The 26,366-nt window shown below is 44.6% G+C and overlaps 1 protein-coding gene across 1 annotated transcript; it reads left to right on the top strand.

Moving 5' to 3' along the window:
- The first annotated feature begins 252 nt into the window (after positions 1 to 252).
- On the top strand, positions 253 to 20,880 carry PLSCR1 (phospholipid scramblase 1). Its single transcript, XM_064152833.1, has 10 exons — positions 253 to 537; positions 3,083 to 3,155; positions 5,755 to 5,786; positions 7,025 to 7,126; positions 10,926 to 11,071; positions 12,171 to 12,213; positions 13,057 to 13,277; positions 14,752 to 14,913; positions 18,265 to 18,426; positions 20,135 to 20,880. Exons 3-10 carry the CDS (start codon positions 5,780 to 5,782, stop codon positions 20,192 to 20,194), a joined length of 903 nt encoding a protein of 300 aa, XP_064008903.1. The 5' UTR covers positions 253 to 537; positions 3,083 to 3,155; positions 5,755 to 5,779; the 3' UTR covers positions 20,195 to 20,880.
- The last annotated feature ends 5,486 nt before the right edge of the window (positions 20,881 to 26,366 follow it).

Here is a 26,366-nt window from a genome sequence, read left to right as displayed (position 1 = left end):
TAGAGACTTGTTTTGAGACGGCAGTTCTATTGCCCGCAATTTTAACAGCGGCATTTAAAGCAGTCTGGCCGCCAGCTAAAGCGCTGCAGTACAACCAGCAGGGAAACGTCACTACTGTCTAGAAATATGGCATCACTGGGCGTTAGGCAAGCGCCTGAGCCTCTGTTCCAGCGCCAGTGCCGCGGCAAAAGGAAGCAGTTAAACGAGCGAGCACGCCGACGCAGGCGGGGCACAGTCCTTCCAGGCAGAAGGGCGCCAGATCCGGCTACCAGAACCTTCGAGGAAGGCTGCTTTCACAAAGCAAGGAACTGCTTTCGTTTCCCACCGCGGCCCTTCCTCGGGACGCGACCCGGCCCGCCCAGCGCGGCTGGCTCCGGGCAGGTCCCGCCTCGCTGCTCCCGCTGCTCGGAAGGAGCGGGCCGGGGCGGGGCCGGGCGCTGAAGCGGGGCGGAGGGGAGCGGAGCCGGCAGCGGCGGCGTGGCTGAGAGCGGGGTCGGTGCTGGACGCGGCGGAGCGGCCCCTCGGCTTTGGGAACGGGTATATTTTTGCGCTGCGAACATAAGTGTCTTTGCCGTGTGTCAGTTCTGCGCCTTTCAGGCGCTTTCTGCTCTTTCCACACGGAGGCGTTTCGTGATTAGCACTGTGAAAAGGACTCGGTGGTTAGAAGGGTTGCGGTTGAGCATTACGCGAGAAAACGGCGCCCTGCTTGCCAGGACTCGTTCAAGGAAAGATCTTTCTGCTGAGGCTGACCTCGGGAAGCGCTGCTCGAGAAAGCCGACAGCAGCAGGCAAGGCTCGGGCTGCGGTGGCCCTGACCCCCAGCCAGCGCTGAAGCAGGCTGCAGTAGAGATGAGATGTGGCCTCGGCTCAGTGATCCTGGTACCCCGAAACCACGGAGTAACTACGGTCTTTTGGCTTCTCAGGCGTTGGGATGCAAAATTTCAGGGCTGTGAGGGGCCACCGCATGCATCAAGTTAAAATCCAGTGGCTGAGTAGGCTTATGCAATGTGATGCCGAAAAGGAAGTGTCCCAAAGCTAGCTGGGGTGAACTGATGTGTGCTACACAGCCATTGGGGCTGTGTGACTCAGACACCTTGCAAAGGGCATAGCTTGGTGTTTGCATGGCACGATGCCTCATGCTTCAGCTTGAGGGCTTATGTGGGTGCATTCTTGGTAGCATTATAGTGAGCTGGGTAGGAAGAGAAAGTGATGGTCAAGCTAAGATTGCAGTCTTGTGGTTTGTTTCTTGTTTCTTGGGGGGTTTATGTGATTTTTTTGGGGGGAGGTAGGGAGGTGGGGGTCTAAAAATTAGTAAAACCAGGAGCTCTGTAGTTAATTAAGACAACTCTAAATCATTTCCAAGCTTATCTACTGACAGTCATCATTGTAAGGGAGATGCAGCCAGGTAGTTAAGTCCTGAAAATGGCTGAACAGAAATATGGGTGTTCTGCTGTTCTTAAAGTGGAACTATTTAAAGGTGTTAGTTCTTCTCTGTTCCCTGAACTAGAGCAGTTTCGTACTGACTTCCTTCAGAACCATTAATTCCTCAATTTTCTTTCCAAAAGTTTTTGGCTGTCCTGAAGTGCCTGGGTTCAAAACTCCTGGAAGGGAAAAAAAAAACATGGACCTTGAGCACTTGCATGCTTCTGAGTTTGCTTGCATTTTACCCATTTCATAATGATTTAAGAAAGTCAAGAGAAAATGAGGAACTGGATCAGTGTGCTGGTGAAAGGGCTTAAGCTATCATAGCAATTGATTACTATTTCTGAGAGCAAAGGTAGGAAGTCTGCAAACTCCTATGGATGAGGAGGAAGGCTGACAGTAGGGCTTCCAGATAGTACAACATAAAGGGAAAGGGTGTGAAGAATGAGACTTCTTGATATGAATTCTTACTCATATTCACATCACTTTTAAGAGTGGTACAGCAAATGAGTTGTAGGGTTCTGCTGTCAGCTTACTAACCTGCAGCTGAACACTTCCTTTTGGTGGTTGAAAGACTCATTGTGGGGTTTTTTTTTAGTATGTGTATTTGTGTGTTCCACTTCCATTTCCTCTCTGTGTTGCAATGGCTCAAGCTGGAAGCCCCACCTTGGGGTTCAGGTTGTGTTTTTAGGAGAGGCCATTGCCTGTGTGTAGGGTAGGCAGGCAGCCTCTGCCTTTCCCACTCAGCACATGGAACCAAGACCTTCCAAAGGCTGTATTTCATAAGTGTCATTTGTTACCAGACTGGTGCTTTGCATCAATCATCTCCAATTTGAGGCCACAGGGCTTTGTTCTTACTACAAAAATTGCTTCTGCTTTCTCTTGTGTGAACCTGAACTCAGTGGCTTTTCCTGACACAGGTTGTGTTGCACAGCCCTAGCCTAAAATAGCTCCAGCCTAAAATAGCCCCAGTGAGGAGTGTGGTGCTTGGAGCTAGAGCCTGGTCCTCAAACTCCCCTTGTCCTCCTGCACTGCAGCTGCAATGTTGTGGGGGGCATTTGATCAGCAAATACATTAACAGATAATATAATACGAAGGACCTTTAAAGTGGTAGCATAATTTGAAGTGGAAGCAGTAACCTCTGGGGATCACTTGATCCATTCCTCTTCTTGAAGTCAGATAAAACTTCAAATTTAGATCAGATTGCTCAGGGAGGGTTGTAAAATGTTGTGTGGTGTCTGCAAAGAGACATGGCTGCTTCTTCAGGAACACTGTGGCCAACTTACTGTCTCCAATACAAGTTACTAATGATTTACTGTGTGAATTCAGGCCGTGTCTTGTGTCCAGCATAGCACAAGGGGATTCATGCAGCTACTGTTTTTGCTGAACTAAAATTAATTCAGTAATGGTTTGGTTTTACTTCCTAAAGGTTTGCTTTGCTTTGTTTTGTTTATTTGTAGTGGTAGTTAAAATGTCACAGAATTAAGGAGGTATTCCCTTGTTTGTGTTTGTGGGAGCTAAATGCAAATACTTTTACTTTCCCCTGTAAATAAGTTTTTAAAACATGACTGGAACTGGTAACACCCAGCAGCATGTAACACCTCCTTTCATTAAACTGAAATGAAAAAGTGCATCTCAAATCATTGTTTTGTGTATTTCAGGAAGCTTGAACCCACACAATTCTGAGTGACTGGTCTGCCCATTACTGCTGTTTCTTGGCTAAAGTTTCACCAGGTGAGAATTTCCCCATGTGTAACAGCATAGCTGAGTAGTGTATTGTGAAATATAAAAGTTGCCAAAGTCAGTTTTTGTTCCTCAGTCCTTTGGGTATTTCAGAATTTAATGTTCTTTCACAATCTTTATAAATTATTCAGGGCATGGCCAATGTAGTCTTGGTGACTGAATTGGAGGTGATAGAAGGAGTCTAGATTAGAAAACAACAGTGGAAGAAAAGAGAATTTTTGTAAGGGAAGTAATCTTAACTGTGTTCTCATTCAAGAAAAGCCTGGATGAGGCACTTAGTGCCATGATCTGGTTGATTGGCTAGGGCTGGGTGCTAGGTTGGACTGGCTGATCTTGGAGGCCTCTTCCAACCTGGTTGGTTCTATGAACATGTCTCACAAAATGGGAGTTGAACTTTGTAAAATCTCTGTCGCTTTTCTAGGGCATATCAACGTTTTTTAAGTCCTAGATTGCACAGAGGTGTATATGTGTGACTGTAGGGAGAAACAAAAATATTTTGGGCTACTGTAAAGCCTTTCTTTTAAATCAGTCCTGTGATTCTGTCTCTACTGTCCCTTTAACAAACAGTTCAGTTGTAATTCTTGGCATTTTGCTGAAATTCAGGTAGTGGAAGCATCTCACAATATAGAATCATAGACTGGTTTAGGTTGGAAGGGACCTCAAGGATCATCCAGTTCCAACTCCCTGCCATAGGCAGGGACACCTTCCACTAGAACAGGTTGCTAAAGACCTCATCCAGCCTGGTCAGGGAGGGAGCAACCACAACCTCCCTGAGCAACCTGTTCCAGCATCTCATCATCCTCACTGTAAAGAACCCTTTGCTAGTATCTAGTTTAAATCTCCTCTCTGCCAGTTTTAAAATGACCTTTTTCTAACTTACAAAAAAAAAGGAGTGGGGGGTTGGGGGTGTTACTCATCTTTAACTTTTATGCTATTCCTACAAGTTGGTTGTTTTGGCAATATGTTTTAATATCATGTTAAACTCACCACTGAGTTTTAATTCTGTAGTTTGAATATGTGCTTATCTTTACACTAGGTATGTAATTATTTTTAACTGAAGAGGATGTCATGTACGAGTTGTGAAGTGATCTAGATGCTGTTGTTATCCCAGAGCTGTTAAGCATCGTCTTGTGACATCGGCTTTTACTCTGGGAGTGAAAAACGGGAAGCAACTGCTTTCACTTTCAGTTCCATTTCTAGCATTGAGTGACCCTCTTTATTCCACTGGACTAGTTTGAAGAACCATAGCACACGAAATATATTGCAAGTTTAACTTGAATTGTTTTAAAAGAGTAACTAGGTTTGTTGTTAGTTTTAAAGCTTTTAGTGCTATAAATGGGAAATTTCTGGGCGAGGGGATTGAGTCCAGCAGCAGTAAGTTTGCAGATGACACCAAGCTAGGAGCAGGTGTGGAGCTGTTGGAGGGTAAGAGAGCCCTGCAGAGGGACCTGGACAGGCTGGATGGGTGGGCAGAGGCCAACGGGATGAGATTTAACAAGGCCAAGTGCAGGGTTCTACACTTTGGCCACCACAACCCCAAGCAGCACTACAGGCTGGGGACAGACTGGCTGAGAGCAGCCAGGCAGAGATGGGCCTGGGAGCGTTGGTAGATAGTAGCTGGAGATGAGCCAGCAGTGTGCCCAGGTGGCCAAGAGAGCCAATGGCATCCTGGCCTGGATCAGTAACAGTGTGGCCAGTAGGACAAGGGAGGTTATTCTGCCCTTGGACTCAGAACTGGTCAGGCCACACCTTGAGTGCTGTGTCCAGTTCTGGGCTCCTCAGTCCAAGAGAGATGTTGAGATACTGGAATGTGTCCAGAGAAGGGCAATGAAGCTGGTGAGGGGCCTGGAGCACAGCCCTGTGAGGAGAGGCTGAGGGAGCTGGGGGTGTGCAGCCTGCAGAAGAGGAGGCTCAGGGCAGACCTCATTGCTGTCTACAACTACCAGAAGGGAGGCTGTAGCCAGGTGGGGTTGGGCTCTTCTGCCAGGCAAGCAGCAACAGAACAAGGGGACACAGTCTCAAGCTGTGCTGTGGGAGGTCTAGGCTGGGTGTTAGGAGGAAGTTGTTGGCAGAGAGAGTGATTGGCATTGGAATGGGCTGCCCAGGGAGGTGGTGGAGTCACCGTCCCTGGAGGTGTTGAAGAAAAGCCTGGCTGAGGCACTTAGTGCCATGGTCTGGTTGACTGGATAGGGCTGGGTGCTAGGTTGGATTGGCTGATCTTGGAAGTCTCTTCCAACCTGGTTGACTCCATGATTCTATGATTCTGTAATCATGTTTCTGAATGACTGCACAGTGGAGTCCTGCATTGTAATGAAGTGTCTGCGTGTCCTGCTGCTTTCCTCTGAGTTGGGAGTGATTTTATGATACTCAAAGCATGAATTCAGGCATAGATAATTCAGACTTACTTTGCAGTGCAGACATAGCCTAGGTGAGAGCTGTTATTTAGTCATTTTAGCTTGTGTTTGTAATTAAGCTGTCCCATATGACTTAGGCAGATATCTTTCTCAATATTAGAACATTCTGAAGGACTCTGATGAAATTATGTATATATATATATATATAAAATGACATAAAAATGTTTCTTTTCCAGAACAATAATAAGCAGATCTGTGGCAATGCAAGGTGAGTAAAATACAAACAAAATGTCATCTTCTGTCAGTATCAAAGATAACATGGGCCATTTTCAGGTCTTCAAGCAAGCTTAATTAATGGTTTACCTTCTAATTTTATGACATATGTAGCAGTGGTTTAAATCTAAATTTAAAGTTCAAGTTATTTCTGCTTGCAAACTGAATTTGGGAAATGTTTTTTACTCCATAACTATCCAAGTCTGCTGGAGAAGCATTACTGTAGTCCTAACTTGAAAAGACTTGGAGAAAAACTTTTGGAGCTGGCTCATTCCCACTCTTTTTTCTCTAGGAAGGCAGCTTGCTGGTGTGCTAGTGTGAAGGTAGCTAGAATGTTTTGGTGAGAAGGACTAGATTACAGGCTGTGAAAGGAAAACAAGGGTAATGTGTGCTTCCCTCATAGGCTTGCTGAGATGTATAAGAACAAAAAGCAAAACTTAGACTAGCCAGTCTCACTTCTGCTGCTGGCAAGCTTGGAGCTGTGTCTCTATTCTAACCTTACCCTCAGTTTCTTTAGATAATCCACTTTGCTTCCTAACCCTCCTGGCTCAACCTCCATTCTTCCTTGGGACTGGGGTAGAGGGAAGGTGCAGGGGTGGTTGAGAGCCCCTCCTGGGCACTCAGGTTTCTGGGAGGGCTGTTGTGTTTCTGTATTACCTTTTGCCTTATTTCTGTCTATAACTGTCTATACTGTAAATCTCTGCTTGTCTATTGTGCTAGCTGTACATATAAGCTTCATTCAATTTCCAGAGCTGGCTCAATCTAGTCTGGGTGATTCCTAAAGTGTGGGGAGGCAGGGAACACCCAAACCATCACACCTGGATTGGGATTAAAGTCTGCTAAACGTAAATGAACAAAGGCACCTCAGGTCCAGACAGAGAATGAAGCAAGCCTGCTCAAGCAGGTGATCCCAAGAGGTTCCTTGCAAACCAAATGACTCTCTATTCTGTGACATCTTCATGACATTGTGTGCAATACCTGCCTTTTATCTGCACTTTAAGGATCAAAAGTCCTTTAAGTTACACTGTTTCATATTTTTAATATGAATATGTTTAATATATTTAATATTAATATTTTTTAATAAATAAAATACTATTGTACACTTTCTGCTATATAGCAAACAGCTGTTTAACTTCCTTGTATGTCTTCTCTGAAAAGGGAAGCAATATTGTGGATCTTTCACCCTATGGTAGAAGGAAACAGACAATACTCAGGTATATTCCATTCTTCCAGACTATAAACCTGCTCCAGCATATGGATTTTCAAATACTGCCTTTGCCTCAGGAAATGAAGTGCCCTATGGCTACCCACAGCATGCACCTGGGGCTTACCAAGGTAGGTTGCTTGGCTACAGAGCTGCTGTATCCTTAGGAAATAAGCATGAGAAACAGGACGTTGCATGTTTTGTGCTGTTAATTCCATCGAGTTTCTGTTTTGCTGGAAAGTCATCTTGTTTTCTTCTTGGTGTTAGATGTTAGCATGTGCCAGGCAGTGGCAAAATTAAGTATGTTGGATGTTTCTATGGTCACAATGGAGACTTTGTTATGCAAAACAATGAATGTGTGGAAAATAATTGCTGATAATCACATGCTGTTTCAGTTTCCCACTTTATTGGGGGGGAGGTTGTTCTTCCCCTGTACTCAGCACTGCTCAGGCCACACCTTGAGTACTGAGTCCAGTTCTGGGTCCCTCAATTCAAGAGAGATCCCCTCAATTCAAGAGAGATGTTGAGGTGCTGGAGCATGTCCAGACAAGGGCAACAAAGCTGGTGAGGGGCCTGGAACATAAATCCTATGAGGAGAGGCTGAGGGAGCTCGGGGTGTGCAGCCTGGAGAAGAGAAGGCTCAGGGGTGATCTTACTACTGTCTACAACTACCTGAAGGGACATTGTAGCCAGGTGGGGGTGGCCTCTTCTTCCAGGCAACCAGCAAGGGGACACAGTCTCAAGTTGTGCCAGGGTAGGTCTAGGCTGGATGTTAGGAGGAAGTTCTTCCCAGAGAGAGTGATTTGCCATTGGAATGAGCTGCCCAGGGAGGTGGTGGAGTCACCGTCCCTGGAGGTGTTCAAGCAAAGCCTGGATGAGGCACTTGGTGCCATGGTCTAGTTGACTGGCTAGGGCTGGGTGCTAGGTTGGACTGGATGATCTTGGAGGTCTCTTCCGACCTGGTTGATTCTATGATTCTATGATTCTGGATTTCTAGGGAGAAATAAAGGGAAGAATTGTTTTCCCCTTGCAGTTCCACTGGTTCATGTATTTTATTCCCATTTTCTGCTTTGGACATGATGATACCTTACACTTTCACTCATCTGCTTTTCTCATCTTCTATCTCATTTGCTGCTCCACATTCAAAATGCAGCACTCCTAAACAGCTTCTCGTAGAATAGAATGATAGAATCACCTCAGTTGGAACTGACCTCTCAAGGTCATTGTGGCTGTTTGAGCTAGATTTCTAGCTTAGACATAAAAAAGAATTGAAGTGGAGAAACTTAGAAGTGAAAGAGTATTTTGAGGCTCTGAGTGGAGAGGTGAGCATTTCAGGGATAGGCCATAAAATGGCAACAATGGATAAGTTAATATAATTTCATTGGAGCATCAAAAGCTTATGTCTGAAAGCACAACTTGTGTCTTCCCCCTTGCTGCTTCTGCTTTGCTGCTGCTTGACCCCTTCCCCATCTTCCTTGAGGTTATTATATTTCTGTAGTAGTTTATTCTTCTTATACTATTACATTAAGTTTAAACTGTGCAAAAATACAGTTTCATTTTTTTTCTCCAACTTTCCAAAATTCTGAGTTTTAGTGAATTTACTTTAGTGGGGCAGGGATCCACTCTCAGCACAGTCATGTAGTGCAGCCCCACTGCAGTAAGCGGGAACGTGCCCAAGTTTCCCAGAGCCCTTTCCAGCCTCACCTTGAATATCTCCAGGGATGGAGCCTCGACCACCTCTTTGGGCAATCTTTTTCAGTGCTCTGCCACCCTCATTGTAAAGAACTTTTTCCTAACATGCAGTCTAAAGCTACTCTTCTCTAATTGCACACCACTGTCCTTCATCCTATTGCTGCAGCCCTTCATAAGCAGTCTCTCTCCAGCCTTCTTCTAGCCCCCCTTCTCACATTCTGGCAACTGATTGCTCTCAGGAGAATCAGATCACAAAGAGCAATATCAAGCAACGAGGCTTAAGTAATAGGTTATAGGTAAAAGGCAAAAAGGTTGGTCTCATGCTCTTCCTAAGTTAAAGCTTGTGCACCTTGTGGGAATGGGCATGTGCTACCTGTGTGGTGGAGGTCAGGGGAGCATTTCTCCTTTTGAACAGCTGTATGTGCACATACACAGGATGGCAGCAGATAGCAAACTTGTCTGCAATGCTTTTGCTCAGGCATAACAATTACTTTGTGTTCTGTAAGGGTGGATCTTTCTCTCAGGTGAGTGGACCTGCCACCCATGAGTTTTGAGCCACAGCTGTTTACATCAGCTGAGGCACTGTCCTGCTGATAACCAGTGTGGCTTTCACGTGGTACAGTCCATTCTTTGTAATATAATGTGAAACAGCTGCTGAGCTGATTTGGGGTAAAGATAAGTCTGCAGCTTGGCATCTCTTGAACAATCTGTCTTTGTCCAGCCTTATAGAAATACTTGTTGTGGCTTCTGCTTTGTGCATGCTTTTGAGTAATATATAAAGTTCTTCTGCATCAGATGGAAAGCCTGTCTGTCTACCAGGTGTGCTAGTTTGAGGCTAATTGGAATATTTTAATGAGAAAAATTAGATTATAGGCTGTGAAAAGGAAACAATGGTGATGGCTACTTCACTCATAGGCTTGCTGAGATGCATAAAAACAAGAACACAAAACAGATGAGACGGAGTGAGAGAGTCAGTGTGTGTGTGTGTCTCTCTGTCAGAGCCTGTGCCTTCTCCCTGAGCTGTTTCTGTGTAACTAATCCTTCTGCTTTCTAACCCCCCCCTTATTGGTCCTCCAACCTCACCTTGCACGTAAGGCAAAGTCTGGGATAAGGTAGAGGGGTGGAAAGAAGGTGGAAGGGTGGTTGGGAGCCCCTCCCAGGGACTCTGATTTCTGGGAGAGTTGTTGTGTTTGTGTATTACTTTTAACTTGTATATTTCTGTCTATAGCTGTACATATTTGTGATATATTGTAAACATCTGCTTGTATATTGTGCTGAGCTGTAAATATAAAGCTTCATTCCTTAACTTCACAGAATCATAGAATCAAGCAGGTTGGAAGATACCTCGAAGATCATCCAGTCCAACCTAGCACCCAGCCCTATCCAGTCAACCAGACCATGGCACTAAGTGCCTCAGTCAGGCTTTTCTTGAACACCTTCAGGGATGGTGACTCCACCACCTCCCTGGGCAGCCCATTCCAATGCCAGTCACTCTCTCTGTGAAGAACTTCCTCCTAACATCCAGCCTATACTTTCCCTGGCACAATTTGAGACTGTAGCCAGCTGAGTCTAGTCTGGGTGATTTCATAAGAGTGGGGCAGGTAACTCCCAAACTGTCACACCAGGACAGTGTTAAATGAGGGAAAAAACCATAATTCTTCTTTGATAACTTTCAACAGGAGCTTCAGCTACAAGGCTGTACAGCGTCTGTGTAGTAAAGGCTATGGCTACTGCAAGCAAAGCAGGGCTCTGTGCACAGCTCGGGGATGTGGGACGGGTTGTGAGCACCAAGCAGTGCTGCATGTGCCGTCTGGTGAGGTATTGAGTGCTTAGACCCTGATGACTGGATAGGGCTGGGTGCTAGGTTGGACTGGAAACTCTTGGAGGTCTCTTCCAACCTGGTTGATTCTATGATTCTATGAAGTGCTTCACAAAAGCTTGTGTTTCCTATTGAGTGCTAAGTGGAGAAGACTTACTTGGAATTCACAAAATGTGAAAGTCTTTACTCCTGTACTGTGCACCTCTTCCATAAAGGAGCTGTGGACTTGCTGAGTTTTGAGGGAATCCATCAAACAAATGGGAAAGTGCAGTTTTTAGATCATACTCATCAGGTCTGAAAATTGTAGATGAGCTTTGCTAAAGGTATATTTCCTTTCACATAAGTAGAAAGTCTAATTCCATGGGACAGTTCTTTTCCAACATCCAAGTTTCACAACTGCATGTGTTCTACCACACCAGGTGTTCCAGGTACAGGCATGGGAGCCCCAGCTGGATTTGCTGTTCCACCCGTCCAGAATCAGCCCATGATGATGGAGAGAACAGTCTGGATGCCCATTCCTCCTTCTATTCCCAACTGCCCTCCTGGACTGGAATATCTCACACAGGTACCTGCACCTTTCCTCCTTCCTCAGTAACAAGTATTCACCTGAGAAGCCACCTGAATTTATGAAAAAGCTAAGAAAGCATCCAGCTATGTTACAGCCATGTGGGTTGCTGCTTTTGGGTTGCTAAATGATGCCCTTTCTCGTGTGATTGATGCATGTTTGAGTGTGGAGATGCCTACTGGCTGCAGTACTTCATGGAGTACTCTCCTAATAAACGAGATGCTAAACAGCTGGAGTCACAAGGCTATCAGGCATCCTCCCTGTTTCTGAAGGCACTGTTTGTGAGCTGTAATATGATTTAGCAAGGTGCATATAACAAATGTATATAGTATAGGCAACTGTAGTGCCTTAGAGGTGCTTCATTTTCTACATGCTGCTTTCTTGACACCTCTTCATAATGTTGCTAGGAGAGATGCTAGTCAGACTCCACAATGTAGAGAATGCTAACAGCAAAATAAGAAGTGTTTACACATTACAGAACATGTCCTTGTACTGTAAAAGTACAGTTCAGCTCCTCATTGGCAGCAGATACCAAGGCTAAGCAATGAAGTATCATTGCCAGCTTCTTTTGCTTTGAAATAAAAAGAACTGGATGGTCTTGAAGGTCTCTTCCAACCTGGTTGATTCTGTGATTCTGTATCTAAAAAATCACTAGTGTGGAGAGGCTGAATTTTCCTGACTTTACTCAGCACTAAACAGTAGCTGAGCTCTGCTCTAAAATTTTTCAAGTCCCAGCTTTCCTTTGCACTGATGATGTGGGATATGTGGTGCTGGAGGCTCAGCCAGGCTCTGTAACTGAATGACCCTGAGTCCCAAAAAGAGCACAGACACGTTAGCCCTGTAAGCAAGCCAGCTTGGGTACAACTTCTACCATTGCTCTTGTGCTCTGAAGCACTGTTCTGCTAACTGACAGAGGATAGGGGGGAACATGAGTTAATTCCACCAGTAAATTATCACTCTAAACAATGTATTGATCTATAACCTTGCATTTTCAAATGAAACAAAACACATTTCTCTTAGTTACTAAATTTCTCTTAGTTACTGTTCTTTTATTCTATTAGTAACTTTTTATTCTGTTTAATTTTTCAACCATGAACAGATTGACCAGATATTAATTCATCAGCAAATTGAACTTCTTGAGAGTAAGTGAAAAAACATTTACAGCAGAGAAACGTTTCAATCTAATAATCCCAAGGATAGTAAAATTTAGACTATCTTCAACACTGTGTATTTAAGGTGGATTGCCACTTTCCTCTTTCCTGCCTCTTAAGTTCCACAGAATTATGGAGGAGGGGAAGGAAAAACCCAGGAGGGCAGGAGATTTTAAGCAGGTTCTGTGTCTTAGATACATACCAGTGTGACTGAATAACCTTGGTAGGTAGTTCTAGTTAAGTCACCCATTTTCCATGTTATTCATTCACCTTGTTTCTGGTGGGAGGAGACTGATGGACAGGTGGGGGTTGGTCTCTTCTCCCAGGCGGGCAGCGGTGGAACGAGGGGACACGGTCTCGGGTTGTGCCAGAGGAGGTACAGGCTGGATGTTGGGAGGAAGTTCTTCACAGAGAGAGTGATTGGCATTGGAATGGGCTGCCCAGGGAGGTGGTGGAGTCACTGTCCCTGGAGGTGTTTGAGAAGGGACTGGATGAGGCACTTAGTGCCATGGTCTAGTTGACTGGCTAGGGCTGGGTGCTAGGTTGGACTGGATGATCTTGGAGGTCTCTTCCAACCTGGCTCATGCTATGATTCTCTGATTCTATGACATCTCCATGCTCTTTCCACATTGCTATGTTCATGGTGGCTTCTCCTTTCTGAACTTTTCTGTTAGGATGCTCTGCTAAAGGGTCCTTCATCACTGCTTCCCTTCGCCAGTAGCTGCCTCTGACAGACTCTGAGTGAGGGCTGCCTTCTCAAAGGGTATCTTTAGATGGTGACTTTTCTGACCGCACGCACCCCAGAAATGTAACAGTTCCGTTCCTGTTTTTAAGTTTTGAGTGGCTTTGAAACAAACAACAAATATGAACTCAAGAACTCGCTGGGGCAAAGGGTGTACTTTGCAGCAGAGGACAATGACTGCTGTACCAGGAATTGCTGTGGGCCATCACGACCTTTCACCCTCCGGATTATAGACAACCTGGGCCACGAGGTGATTACGCTGCAGAGACCCTTGCGCTGTTCGTCATGCTGCTTTCCCTGCTGTTTGCAGGAGGTGAGTTGCTTCCTCTCATTATCTTCCATCTCATGGGACATGTTCTGCCTGTCCATCTTTAAGATGGGGTTGTCTTGAATCAGGAAATAAGGTGAAGGTTTTTATTGTCAGTTGTTGGGAAACACGTCTCTTCACAGAGAGAGTGATTTCCCATTGGAATGGGCTGCCCAGGGAGGTGGTGGAGGCACCATCCTTTGAGGTCTTCAAGGAAAGACTGGATGAGGCACTCGGTGCCATGGTCTAGTTGACTGGATAGGGCTGGGTGCTAGGTTGGACTGGATGATCTTGGAGGTCTCTTCCAACCTGGTTGATTCTATGACTCTATGGCATTTTTGCATATGGTCACCTTGATCTGGAGATCTGGAGTGGTGCAACACTTAGGTTCACTGTAGCCATGTCTGATCATGGTGGTGAAAATTTTGCTTCAACAGCATGTCAGGGAACTCAATGGCTAGTGTCAAAATCTGTGCTGAAGATGGATTTGCGGTGTGAGAGTTGGGTAGTGGCTTTCATAAACGAAGTGGTCTTAGTAATAAAATACTACCTGCAGTGAAAGCTTTAATGAAATTTCACATATTCTCCCAGGCAAGCAGCAACAGAAGAAGGGGACACAGTCTCAAGTTGTGCTGGGAGAGGTCTAGGCTGGATGTTAGGAGGAAGTTGTTGGCAGAGAGAGTGATTGGCATTGGAATGGGCTGCCCAGGGAGGTGGTGGAGTCTCTGTCCCTGGAGGTGTTCAAAAAAAGGTTGGATGAGGCACTTAGTGCCATGGTCTAGTTGACTGGCTAGGGCTGGCTGCTAGGTTGGACTGGATGATCTTGGAGGTCTCTTCCAACCTGGTTAATTCTATGATTCTACGATATGAAATGATGAGGATGATGATCTTGGAGGTCCCTTCCAACCTATTTCCTTCGATGATTTTATGATATGAAATGATGAGGGTTTTTTTTAATATTAAGAGGTAATGCAACTTCTGAAATCTCAAATCTGAGTTTACTCAGAGCTCCTCCTGAGGGATCTCTAGTAGCTACATCCTGTGATGTGTTCACTGAATGCTTTCAGGATGCTTACACCCTTTCTTCCTCTAGACTTTGATCTTTCTGCTGTAGGTATGTCTTGTGTGCTCCACAGCCTTAGGAGCATCTTACTGTTTTCAGTGAATGAATTAAGTTCTCTGAAAACAACAAACCCAACCCCATGCAGCTTTATTCTTTGGAAAACCATATTGCTGAGAAAAAAGAATCATAGAATCAACCAGGTTGGAAGAGACCTCCAAGATCAGCCAGTCCAACCTAGCACCCAGCCCTAGCCAGTCAACCAGACCATGGCACTAAGTGCCTCAGCCAGGCTTTTCTTGAAGACCCCCAGGGACGGTGCCTCCACCACCTCCCTGGGCAGCCCAGTTGTGTTTGGTTTGGTTGTGTCTCACAAGAGCTCCAGAGCATGAACTTTCACATTTTCTTTTTCCTGTGAAGCTGGAAGTTCAGGCACCCCCAGGAACACCAATTGGTTATGTTGTTCAGAACTGGCATCCCTGCCTGCCAAAGTTTACCATTCAAGATGAGAGAAGAATGGATATACTGAAAATTGGTGGCCCCTGTGTTGTCTGCAGCTGTTGTGAGGACATTAATTTTGAGGTATGCAATGCTAAAAATTGTCTGTGTCTTCTTTCAGATAGGAGTTTGTTGCTTGATTTACTACCTGTCAACTGCAGTATACATTTGTTATTTTAGTAGCCTGTTGATTGTTACAGTGTGTGTTTATTGTTACAGTATTTCATTGCTAGTGTATTTATTTATCATATATATTTATTTATGATGATATTTTAATGCTAGTATATTCAGTTCACTTAGCTAGATGACACTAGATAAGCCAGACAGACTTCCAGAAATGACATCTTTAAGCCACTCCTCAGTGATCAATGAGACTGATGCCCTGTTGTGATGGTTTGGGTGTTACCCACCCCCCCACACACTTAAGAAAATCACCCAGACTACACTCAGCAGCTCTGGAAAGTTGAGTGAAGCTTTATATTTACAGCTTAGCACAATATACAAGCAGGTGTTTACAGCATGTACAGAAATATACAAAAATATACAAGTTGAAAAGTAATACGGAAACACAACAGCCCTCCCAGAAACCTGAGTCCCCAGGAGGGGCTCCCAACCACCTTTCCATCTTCTTCCCACCCATCTACCTGACCCCAGACTTTGTCTTACGTTCAAAGGTGAGTTTGGAAGGTTGGCCGGGGGGGTTAGGAAGCAGAAGGATTAGTCAGGCAGGTTAGTGAGAGAAGTGCAGCCCAAAAAGTCCAAAGAGAGACTCCCTTATCTATGTTTGTGGTCTTGTTCATATACATCTCAGCAAGCCTATGAGTGAAGTAGCCATCACCATTGTTTCCTTTTCACAGCCTATCATCTAATTCTTCTCACCAAAACACTCTAGCTAGCTTCAAGCTAGCACACATGTGGTTGCACACAAATTTCTTAATTGAATATGTAGCAGTAAAATCTTTTTGAATTTACTACACTGGGCCCTAATAAAAAATGTTCTCCTCAGCTATAGCAGCTGTTGTGGAGGCAGGGAATTAATGTGGCTGAGTCAGGAATTATAACAATGGAGTTATTTTATTTTCCTGAACACCCTGCTCACCAGTCCAGGCTGGGGGGTGATCTTCTGGAAAGCAGTCCTGTGGAGAGGGACCTGGGAGTCCTGGTGGATAGCAAGTTAACCATGGCACAGTAATGTGCCCTTGTGGCCAAGAAGGCAAAGGGGATCCTGGGGTCTATTAGGAGGAGTGTGTCCAGCAGATCAAGGGAGGTTCTCCTCCCCCTCTACTCTGCCCTGCTGAGACCTCATCTTGAATACTGTGTTCAGTTTTGGGCTCCCCAGTTGAAGAGGGAGAGGGATCTGCTGGAGAGGGCCCAGTGGAGGGCTACGAGGATGATTAGAGGACAGGAGGACATGGCTGATGAAGAGAGGCTGAGAGACCTGGGGCTGTTTAGTCTGGAGAAGAGAAGACTTAGAGGGGATTTGATAAATGTTTATAAGTATCTGAAGGCTGCCAGGAGTGGGGGACAGGCTCTGCTCACTTGCTCCCTGGGATAGGACAAGGAGCAATGGGAGTAAGTTGCAGCAAAAGAGGTTCTGCCTCAACACAAGTTGGAACTTCTTTACTGTAAGGGTCACAGAGCACTGGAACAAGTTCCCCAGGGAGGTTGTGGAATCTCCTTCTCTGGAGCCTTTCAAGGCCTGTCTGGATGTGTTCCTCTGTGATCTGTGTTAGATAGCATTGTCTTGCTGTGGCAGGGGGGTTGGACTCAATGATCTCTTTGGGTCCCTTCCAACCCCTAACATCCTATGAAACTACATACAAACCTGGTTTAGGTTTATTCACAGATTCTAATTTGATTGGGAATTCTTCAAAAGGATGTTATGGACAAATGTAGAGATTTGGGAAGTCAGGAAATGGAAAAGGCTGAGTTACAGACACAGCTTTACCCCACTATCAAACAGGTTGAGCAGAGAATTAAGGGAACAGCAGGTTTTAGTCATGGAGGTGAGACAGGTATTCAGCAGCGATCCCTTGCTGGATTTCTCTGCGGCTCAGCTGCCTTCTGATGCTGCAGGCAATAGGGAGTAGTCTGGATCCACATGGCAGAAGCCCAAGGCAAGTGGCAAAGCTGCCAAACTCAGAAATGTCTCTGGACATGGCATCCACAAGACAGAGATTCCATGGAGAGGCAGACTGCTTGGGTCTCCCCAGCTTGGAACAGCAGCCAGCAAATTGGCTGTGATGTGGTCCGAGAGTAGCTGGGTCCGGGTGCCGCTAGCAGCTCTCTCAAACGGACCCCAGAACTTGCTGAGCTTGCAAGTTTGCACAGAATGGTGCAAAAGTGAGGACAACCATCCAAAGGCAGGGATGGTGTAAAACCGAGAGCTGTGTAAACAGGTAGGAGCTGTGCAAAAGCAGGGACTGACCAAAACGGGAATTGTGTCACAGCAGGAACCTGTCCTGTTGGGAGCTCTCTCAAGGCAGGAGCTCTTTCAAGGCAGGAACCCCCTTGTGCCTTCTCCCTTGCTCTATTTATGCTTTTCTAGACAAAGTGTCCATTTGCCATTCTATAGTGGGTGTGAAAACCCAGCCAGACTCCAGTGTGGGCTGCCACACTGGTCAGCACATGTGTGGAAAGGCCTCCTGCTGTTCCCTCTTCAAGCCTGCAGGGCAGGAGGGGGAAAGCAGTTTTCTTGCCTTCTCCTCCCCATTCAAACCTATGGGAGATGGGAGGAAGAAGAAAGGAAATTGGAGTGCTCCAGAACACCAGGCATTTATTAAAGCCCTCATTTGATAACATAATAATGATTCACTGATCAGGTAAATAATTATCAAATATAGATTAGAGTGACTGCAGAGTTGCAACTTTCACTTAAAAATAATCAAGATTAATGCATGATTATTTGTGTCCACATTCAGTAGCAAGTAGAATTTAACATTTAAAATTGCATGGCAAATAATTGCTAAAGGAAATGGAGTATCGTTTTATTTGGGGCAATAGTCTTTCACATGACCCTGAAAACTGGATCTAACTTTGTGAAGAGTAATGTTGACAAAGGGCTAATGTCTGCTTGGAACAGAGGAGTGTAATTTGTTTGATTTTCACCTGAGCAGTTCCTGATACGTGGCAAGTGAATCTAATTCACTCTATTGACTTAAAAGACAACACTTCCAGCAGAGCGTGCGTGCTTGCGTGTGGTAGCTGTTTTCCAACACCATTAAAGCATTGAACTCTGCAGTCAGAATTAAGTTCATGTCTGTGCTACTTAAGACTGACTTTCTGATAGTCAGGGTTGCCTTTTGGTACAAACAATTGGCATTCAGTGGCTGCATTAATTCAGACAACCCAATCTGAAGCTTTCAAATAGGTCTATTATGAAACAGACTGGGGAATATTATGAATTTATTTCTTTTTCATTTCTTATTAAACTAGGTGAAGTCTGTGGATGAGACTGCTACTGTTGGGAGGATTTCTAAGCAGTGGACAGGGTTTGTGAAAGAAGCCTTTACAGATGCAGATAACTTTGGAATCACATTCCCAGGAGACCTCGATGTAAAAATGAAAGCTGTCATGATCGGTGCTTGTTTCCTTATCGTAAGTCTTTCACTCGCTAATACTGGCATATGAAGGCCTCTCCATGGTCAAGTTGTGCTGCTTAGAAATGCAACTCAGCTCCTTGAAGTGGGTTACAGCTTGCTGTGAACTTCCAATGGAGGGCAGTAGAGAATTGTTTCAGATAATAAGCTTATTCTAGACGACATGAAGTACTAATTATATTTAAGCAGAGCTTCGTGTGTGGACTGAGGAACCCTGTAAAGGGAAGACTGCTTACAAACTCAAAGTCTGTTTGTGTGGATGGTGAGACCAGAGTAGTGCAGATCAATAACAGCCAGGACACCTATCCAAAACCAGAGTAGCCTGCTGAGCTGTTGAACTGGACAGCTGAATGCTGCAACCATTTCCTCCTGACTATTCGGGTGAAGCACTGAGCTGAGCTAGGTTAAGCACTCTCAGAGGAGTAATTTCCAAACGAAGGGACTTCTGTGGAGGCAAAACCCATCTTGCCTGATAGAGCACTTTTCTGATGCACATGACTGTGTCATGTCAAATACCATGGTGCTTTTTGAAAACAGTGTGTGACTCCCTTATGTTTCCACTTGCCTGTGCAGTTTGGTGTCAGGTATCTTTCAAAAAGCACACTGTTTCTGTGCTGGCAAAACTGTGGAGGTGGAGGAAAGGGCCATATGAAGCACACTGAGTCTGGAAAGCTCTCACCAGCTTACGACATCCTTGTGCATGAATTAGGTTTTCCTTATCTGTACATAGTCTTCTGCTACTATGTGCTTGAAGCACAGTGTTTGTGAGCATGAGCAATCCAGGACTCCAGACATAGGAAACAGGACCCCAATATATACTTGACACTGGTAAGGCCACACCTCGAGTATTGTGTCCAGTTTTGGGCACCTCAATACAAGAGATATTGAGCTACTGGAGCAAGTGCAGAGGAGGGCAAGAAAGCTGGTGAAAGGCCTGGAGAATAAACCTTATGAAGAGCAACTAAAGGAACTGGGGCTGTTTAGTCTGAAAAGGAGGCCAAGGGGAGACTTCATCACTCTCTGCACCTACCTGAAAGGACGTTACGGAGAGGTTGGTGCTGGTCTCTTTTCACAGGTAATTAGTGATAGAACAAGAGGACATGGCCTCTGCAACAAGGTAGAGTTAGACTGGACATTAGGAAATTGTTTTTCTCAGCAAGAGTGGTCAGGCATTGGAATAGGATGCCCAGGAAGGTGGTTGAGCCACCATCCCTGGATATGTTTAAAGGTCATTTAGATGTGGGGCTTGGGGATATGGCTTAGGGGTGAACTTTGTAGAGTAGGGGTAACGATTAGACTTGATGATCCCAAGGGTCTTTTCCAAGCTGAGTGATTCTGCAGGTTCATATGTAAGCCAGAGACCATTATGATGAATTCCAATTTGATATAAAATGAAGAGGACTGAGTCAGGTCAAACAAAGCCAGGGCAGGGACCCCAAGTAAAAGAAGCATAGTTTTGGTTAGTGATAATTTAAAATTTAAATGCAGGTCTTCCACCACCTCTTTCTTTCTCCGTGGGTGTCCTATTTTGAGAAATCCAGGTGATGATGTGCCGGGGAGAGGTGCCCCCATCTTCTGGTTGTTTGAGGTTTCAGAAGGGAAGGTGCTTGGAATAGCCCGCAAAGCAACAGCATGATCTCTGAGCTATGAGCTGCATTTAAGAAGTAAACTTTTGTTTGTGTGCTTGCTTTTTGTTTCCTTCTTAGGACTTCATGTTTTTTGAGCATGCTAGTAACCAGAAACAGCGAGCAGGAGTTTGGCAGTGAAGTCTAGAACTAGGAACCTAGAAGGAAGAGGAACATTAATCTTCCAGCTTTCTAGTGGATCGTGGAACTCCAGTAAGAATGTGAGAAATGTGCATCTGGTGCTTGTGGCTACATTTCTATAAACTAAAAGCTTTGTGGTCCTATTTTTATATATATATATATATGTACACACACATACATCTATGTAATCTGATTAAATAATTAACAGTATTCAAGTAAGACTCCTTTGTCTACATAGGCAAATACTTTAATTTATGGAAATATATAGAAGTGTTTGGGTTTTTTTCCAAGCAATCTGGAATTGTAAATAATTAATTCCTAAAAGGGAAAACTACTACTATATTAAATATTAATGCAAACAGTGAGCCTAATAAAGAGATCTTTTCCTAGATATCCTCCTTTGGTAGTTTTGCCTTACTGTTCACATGCTGTTGTTTCCACCTTCTTATCAAATACATGTATGTTCAAAGCAAAGTAATCCAGGTGAACAGAAACCACTGTGAGATTTTATGAACATAGTGATAAATCTGCTGTAAAGAATGAGACTTTTAGTGTAATTTAGTTTCATAATTTGGCTTCTTTTGAAAATTTAAGGCTTTAGTTTTCACCAACAGAAGTTTAAAGACAGGAAATAGAAGTGCCTGTGGTTGTTTCTATTCAATAAACTTCCACTAACTGCTTTTGTCCATGAGTGTGGGGTTTTGTTTTTATTCTTGAGGCAAGCTAAAAAACAGTTACTTACTTTTCAGTTTCTCCAGTCCTTTTTCCTCTTCATTTGGTCCATGTTTTCACAGATGGTAAGTCTGTCTGTAAGTATGAGTGTGCAGGAATAATAAACAGAGCAGCTCCACTTCTAAAGCAGATGCATGGAATGGCAGGTCTGCTTCATAGCATTTATAGCTTTATTTAAACGTGCAAGCAATGGATAAAGTGAAGTTTCTTACTCCAGCTTCACAGAAGCATGTGCATGTAGCAGTCTTGGGTTCTAGCTATGCTGAGAGGTTCTTCTGCTAGTATTTGCAGTTGTATTATAAATCTTATGAAGGTTCTTTTTATTCAGTGTTTTCAATTTACTGATTGATCCTGGCCAGTCAAAAAAATAGAGGGAAAGAGGAGTCTTGTTTAGATTGTTTGCTTGGTATTTGTGCTGCTTGAGTCTAGTGATTCAATCAAGTGGGGGCCTACAGGAAGGCTGGGGTGGGACTGTTTACAAGGTCTTGTAATGACAGGACAAGGAGTAACGGGTTTAAACTGGCAGAGAGGAGATTCAAACTAGATGTTAGGAAGAGGTTCTTTCTACTGAGGGTGGTGAAACACTGGAACAGGTTGCCCAGAGAGGTTGTGGCTGCTCCCTCCCTGGAGGTGTCCAAGGCCTGGTTCCTGGTTGGATGAGGCCTGAGTGACTTATTCTAATGGGAGGTGTCCCTGCCTATGGCAGGGGTTGGAACTGGATGGCATCTAGGCCTGGATCAGGAACAGTGTGGCCAGCAGCACAAGGGAGGTTATTCTGTCCCTGTACTCAGCACTGGTCAGGCCACACCTTGAGTGCTGTGTCCAGTTCTGGACTCCTCAATTCAAGAGAGATGTTGAGGTACTGGAATGTGTCCAGAGAAGGGCAAGGAAGCTGGTGAGGGGCCTGGAGCACAGCCCTGTGAGGAGAGGCTGAGGGAGCTGGGGGTGTGCAGCCTGGAGAAGAAGAGGCTCAGGGCACATCTCATTGCTGTCTACAACTACCTGAAGGGAGGCTGTAGCCAGGTGGGGTTGGTCTCTTCTGCCAGGCGACCAGCAACAGAACAAGGGGACACAGTTTCAAGCTTTGCTGGGGGAGGTCTAGGCTGGATTTTAGGGGGAAATTGTTGCCAGAGAGAGTGATTGGCATTGGAATGGGCTGCCCAGGGAGTGGTGGAGTCACCATCCCTGGAGTTGTTCAAGAGAAGACTGAATAGGGCACTTGGTGCCATGGTCTGTTTGACTGGATAGGGCTGGGTGCTAGGTTGGACTGAATGATCTTGGAGGTCTCTTCCAACCTGGTTGATTCCCTGATTCTATGGATGAGCTTTTGAGGTCCCTGCCAACCTAAACCATTCTATGATTCTATTAAATTGCTACAGCATTTTATTTTACCATGTATTTAGCAAAATTACTAAGGTGAAGAATTATATATCCCAAAGGAACTAGCTGCATAGTACGAAGTTCAAGCTAAGTCTCTTAGATTTGCCAGGATTGTGGTAAGAACAAGAAGTCCCACAACCTCAGATCATAAAAGGAGCAAGCATTGGATTAGGGGAACTTCCCATCAGCTGGGTAATCAGATAGCTCTGATACTGGTGCACAGCTTATAACCTTTTGTTAAATGATTTAGTCTCTCATGAAAGTAGAAATACTACACTTGTAACTAAAGCTATTAAGGACTAACTTTAGTTAACTATCATCACTGTTTATACCTCAAGTTTTTCAAGAACCTCTGGAGACAGCTGCATTCACTTGCACATTTCTGAAACTGGATGTGCTAAATGCAGAATAAATCATTCTTTGAGCTGCCTTTCTTCATTGTGAGAGAACCCATAGCAACATCCATACTTAATAAATCATTGGACTCAAGAACACTCCACTGTAGCCATCCATCAGGCTATAAGCAATACAATGTTTTATCCCCCTATCCATAAATCCAGGCTTTGGAAAGCATTAGAATTTCAGCATGCTGCCTGTTACTCAATACCATCTCAGTTAGATAGAGCTGTTACATAAAACCTTTGCAGAGTGAGATTTACAGATGGATTTCTCTGGTTGTGTTAATGACCTTTCCATCTGTGAGTTTTTCTTCTCCTGTTGTACAGGAGATCCAGTCACTTAGTGAAACCCTTGGCACAGAAAGGCATAATTTATATGGTGTTTCTGAGTAGAGAAGCATTACATCATTCCAGTTTTCAGAAACCAAAAGCATTAAACAAAACCAAACAACCCAGCAACAAAAAACCCCACCTTGCTCTTTAGTCTTAAGCAAGATTGTGTTTTTCCTGATTAAGGAGAGAATAATTCTGCTGATGGGAGGAGAGCAGGAGCATTGTTTTAAAGTATACTGTATTCAAGTTGCTCTCCTAAACCCATTTAAATTTGTGTTAGCAGAGTTTATAAAGGACAGCCTCCTTGGGCCGTTTTGTAGATCCAAAGACAGCCTTCCGTCCTATGTGTGCTTCACCTTACTTATAGTAATGAGAATAACCTGGACCAAGGAAGGTGGAAGACAAGGCTGCAAAGGTGAGTCTGGGAAGAAGGAAGCAACTGGTTTTCCTAAACTGAATTGAGCTCATTTTCTGTAGGTGCAGGGACAGCTAATTAGAAAAGCTATGGATAATAATGAAAATCAGATCTTTGTTTGAGGGAACTGTACTGTGAAATTGCTTGGCTTAAGTGTTTGACTAGCAATGGGCATTGTATGCAGCACTGTTAATAGTATAGAATCAAGCAGGTTGGAAGAGACCTCCAAGATCATCCAGTCCAACCTAGCACCCAGCCCTAGCTAATCAACTAGACCATGGCACTAAGTGCCTCAGCCAGGCTTTTCTTCAACACCTCCACGCACAGTGCCTCCACCACCTCCCTGGGCAGCCCATTCCAATGCCAATCACTCTCTCTGTGAAGAACTTCCTCCTAACATCCAGCCTATACTTCCCCTGGCACAACTTGAGACTGTGTCCCCTTGTTCTGTTGCTGGTTGTCTGGCAGAAGAGACAAACCCCCAGCTGGCTACAACCTCCTTTCGGGTAGGTTGTACAATACAGACCTCAGCAATGAGGTCCCCCCTGAGCCTCCTCTTTTCCAGGCTGCACACTCAGCCTCTCCAGGCCTTTCACCAGCTTCATCACCCTTCTTGTTCAGTTTTGGGCCCCTCCCTACAAGAAGGACATGAGGGAAAAGGAGGCTCATAAGAGCCTGATAAGGTCAGTCTCTACAGTTTCTACAACTGAAAGGAGGCTGAAGCAAGTCAATCTTGTGTCCCAGTTAGCAAGCAGAAAATGGTCTCAAGTTGCACCAATTTACAGTTGCAAATTTACATTGGGTATTAGGAGAAATTTCTTCACTGGAGGGGTTGTCATGCATTGGAACAGGCTGCTCAGGGAAGTGGTGGAGTCACCATCCCTGGAGGTATTTAAAAAACGTGTAGATGTGATACTTAGGGACATAGTTTAGTGATGGACTTGACAGTGCTAGGCTACTTGGGTAGACTTCATGAACTTAAAGTGATTTGCCATTGGAATGGGCTGCCCAGGGAGGTGGTGGAGTCACCTGTTCCTGGAGGCGTTGAAGCAAAGCCTGACTGAGGCACTTAGTGCCATGGTCTGGTTGTTTGGATAGGGCTGGGTGCTAGGTTGGACTGGATGATCTTGGAGATCTCTTCCAACCTGGTTGATTCTGTGATTCTACGAAAGGCCTTTTCCAAATGAAACAATTCTATGACTGCTAATAATTTGAGAGAAGAATGACTATGAAATTGATACATTGTGAAGGTAAAAGGGTGATGTAGGGAAGAAGTTGTGGAGTCATAGGCACTTGGAGATATGCGAACCTCTCATGACCAGGGCAAAGAAACACATGGAGGTTGCGTGGAGGGAAAACCTACCATTACAGCACAAGATGAAGAAGCCATATCAGGCAAAAAGCAATAATGTGATAAGATCTGATTTTAAAATTACTGAGACATAATGTAAAAAAGGTATAAAACCCCCACAGAAAATGGCAAGAGACTAACAAATCAAAAAGTGCTCTTCTCCTAGAGCAGAGGGGACAGTTGAGCTACTGGTGAATTTTGTTGTGTGCGGTCAAGACTCTCTACATGATTTCATCCTGGGTGTTCAAAAAAAGGCTGGATGAGGTACTTAGAGTCATGGTCTAGTTGATTGGCTAGGGCTGGGTGCTAGGTTGGACTGGATGATCTTGGAAGTCTCTTCTAACCTGTTTGATTCTATGGTTCCATGATTCTATGGTTCTGTGATTCTATGGTTCCATGATAGAATCAACCAGGTTGGAAGAGACCTCCGAGATCATCCAGTCCAACCTAGCAACCAGCCCTAGCCAATCAACTAGACCATGGCACTAAATGCCTCACTAACTGCCTATGATTCTATGATCATAGTTCACTTATACATGCTCTGTTTATGTACTAGATCAGTTTGATCTAGGACTCAGGAGCTGCCTCTCACCACTCACAAGGGGAAATTCCCTATGTTGTTGATTTTGTTCTGGAGAGACTTGATCCTCTGTTCAATTGATATTTTTGACATATCAATTGGTTTTGCTGTGTCTTTGTTTCTTTCTCTGATAACAGAATGTTATTAAAGACAGCAGTGAAGAAAAAAAACTACATGAAAGCATTGCACCGTATGCCAAACCCAGGGAAGAGTTGAGAACAGGGTCTCCTATCTTTCAGTAGAATCATAGAATCAACCAGGTTGGAAGAGACCTCCAAGATCAGCCAGTCCAACCTAGCACCCAGCCCTAGCCAGTCAACCAGACCATGGCACTAAGTGTCCCATCCAGTCTTTTCTTGAACACCTCCAGGGACAGTGACTCCACCACCTCCCTGGGCAGCCCATTCCAATGCCAATCACTCTCTCTGCCAACAACTTCCTCCTAACAGCCAGCCTATACTTCCCTTGGCACAACTTGAGACTGTGTCCCCTTCTTCTGTTGCTGGTTGCCTGGCAGAAGAGACCAACCCCACCTGGCTACAACCTCTCTTCAGATCGTTGTAGACAGCAATGAGGTCTGCCCTGAGCCTCCTCTTCTCCAGACTAAACAGTAGGTGGCAGTGTTAGCACAGGAATTGCTTTTTTGCTGCTTATAACCTCTCTGAGCACAGGCAGCTTTGTTAGTTGTCGTTCTGATTTCCTCAGTGAAAGGAATTCAGATGACACTAGCTCCAAACTATGTATTCCCCACTAAGTGTGGGAAGCTAGAGATCTCTTTCCCACCAGAGCTGCAGAATCATAAGCTTCAATGCAATTACATGCCACTAAGGAAATACAAGAAAATGTGGGTGAAAGTATGTTAAACCATGAGTGATTGGAAAAAAAAAACCCAGGCAAATCCTGGGTAATGTCCTTAAAGTTGCATTAGGCTTGCTAAATGGTGACATTTGGGGTTGTACTATGATTTTTGACAGTTTACCAGG

Source organism: Pogoniulus pusillus, chromosome 13, assembly GCF_015220805.1.
Source record: "Pogoniulus pusillus isolate bPogPus1 chromosome 13, bPogPus1.pri, whole genome shotgun sequence".
NCBI classification, from domain to species: domain Eukaryota; kingdom Metazoa; phylum Chordata; class Aves; order Piciformes; family Lybiidae; genus Pogoniulus; species Pogoniulus pusillus.
This window is presented reverse-complemented; position numbering and strand designations above follow the sequence as displayed.

What these genes read in the sequence shown, in the direction of transcription:
- PLSCR1 (XM_064152833.1), top strand. An exon ending in TGCACCTGGGGCTTACCAAG is followed by an intron (nt 7,127 to 10,925) that starts GTAGGTTGCTTG and finishes CTACCACACCAG; the next exon opens with GTGTTCCAGGTACAGGCATG. An exon ending in TCGGTGCTTGTTTCCTTATC is followed by an intron (nt 18,427 to 20,134) that starts GTAAGTCTTTCA and finishes TTTCCTTCTTAG; the next exon opens with GACTTCATGTTTTTTGAGCA.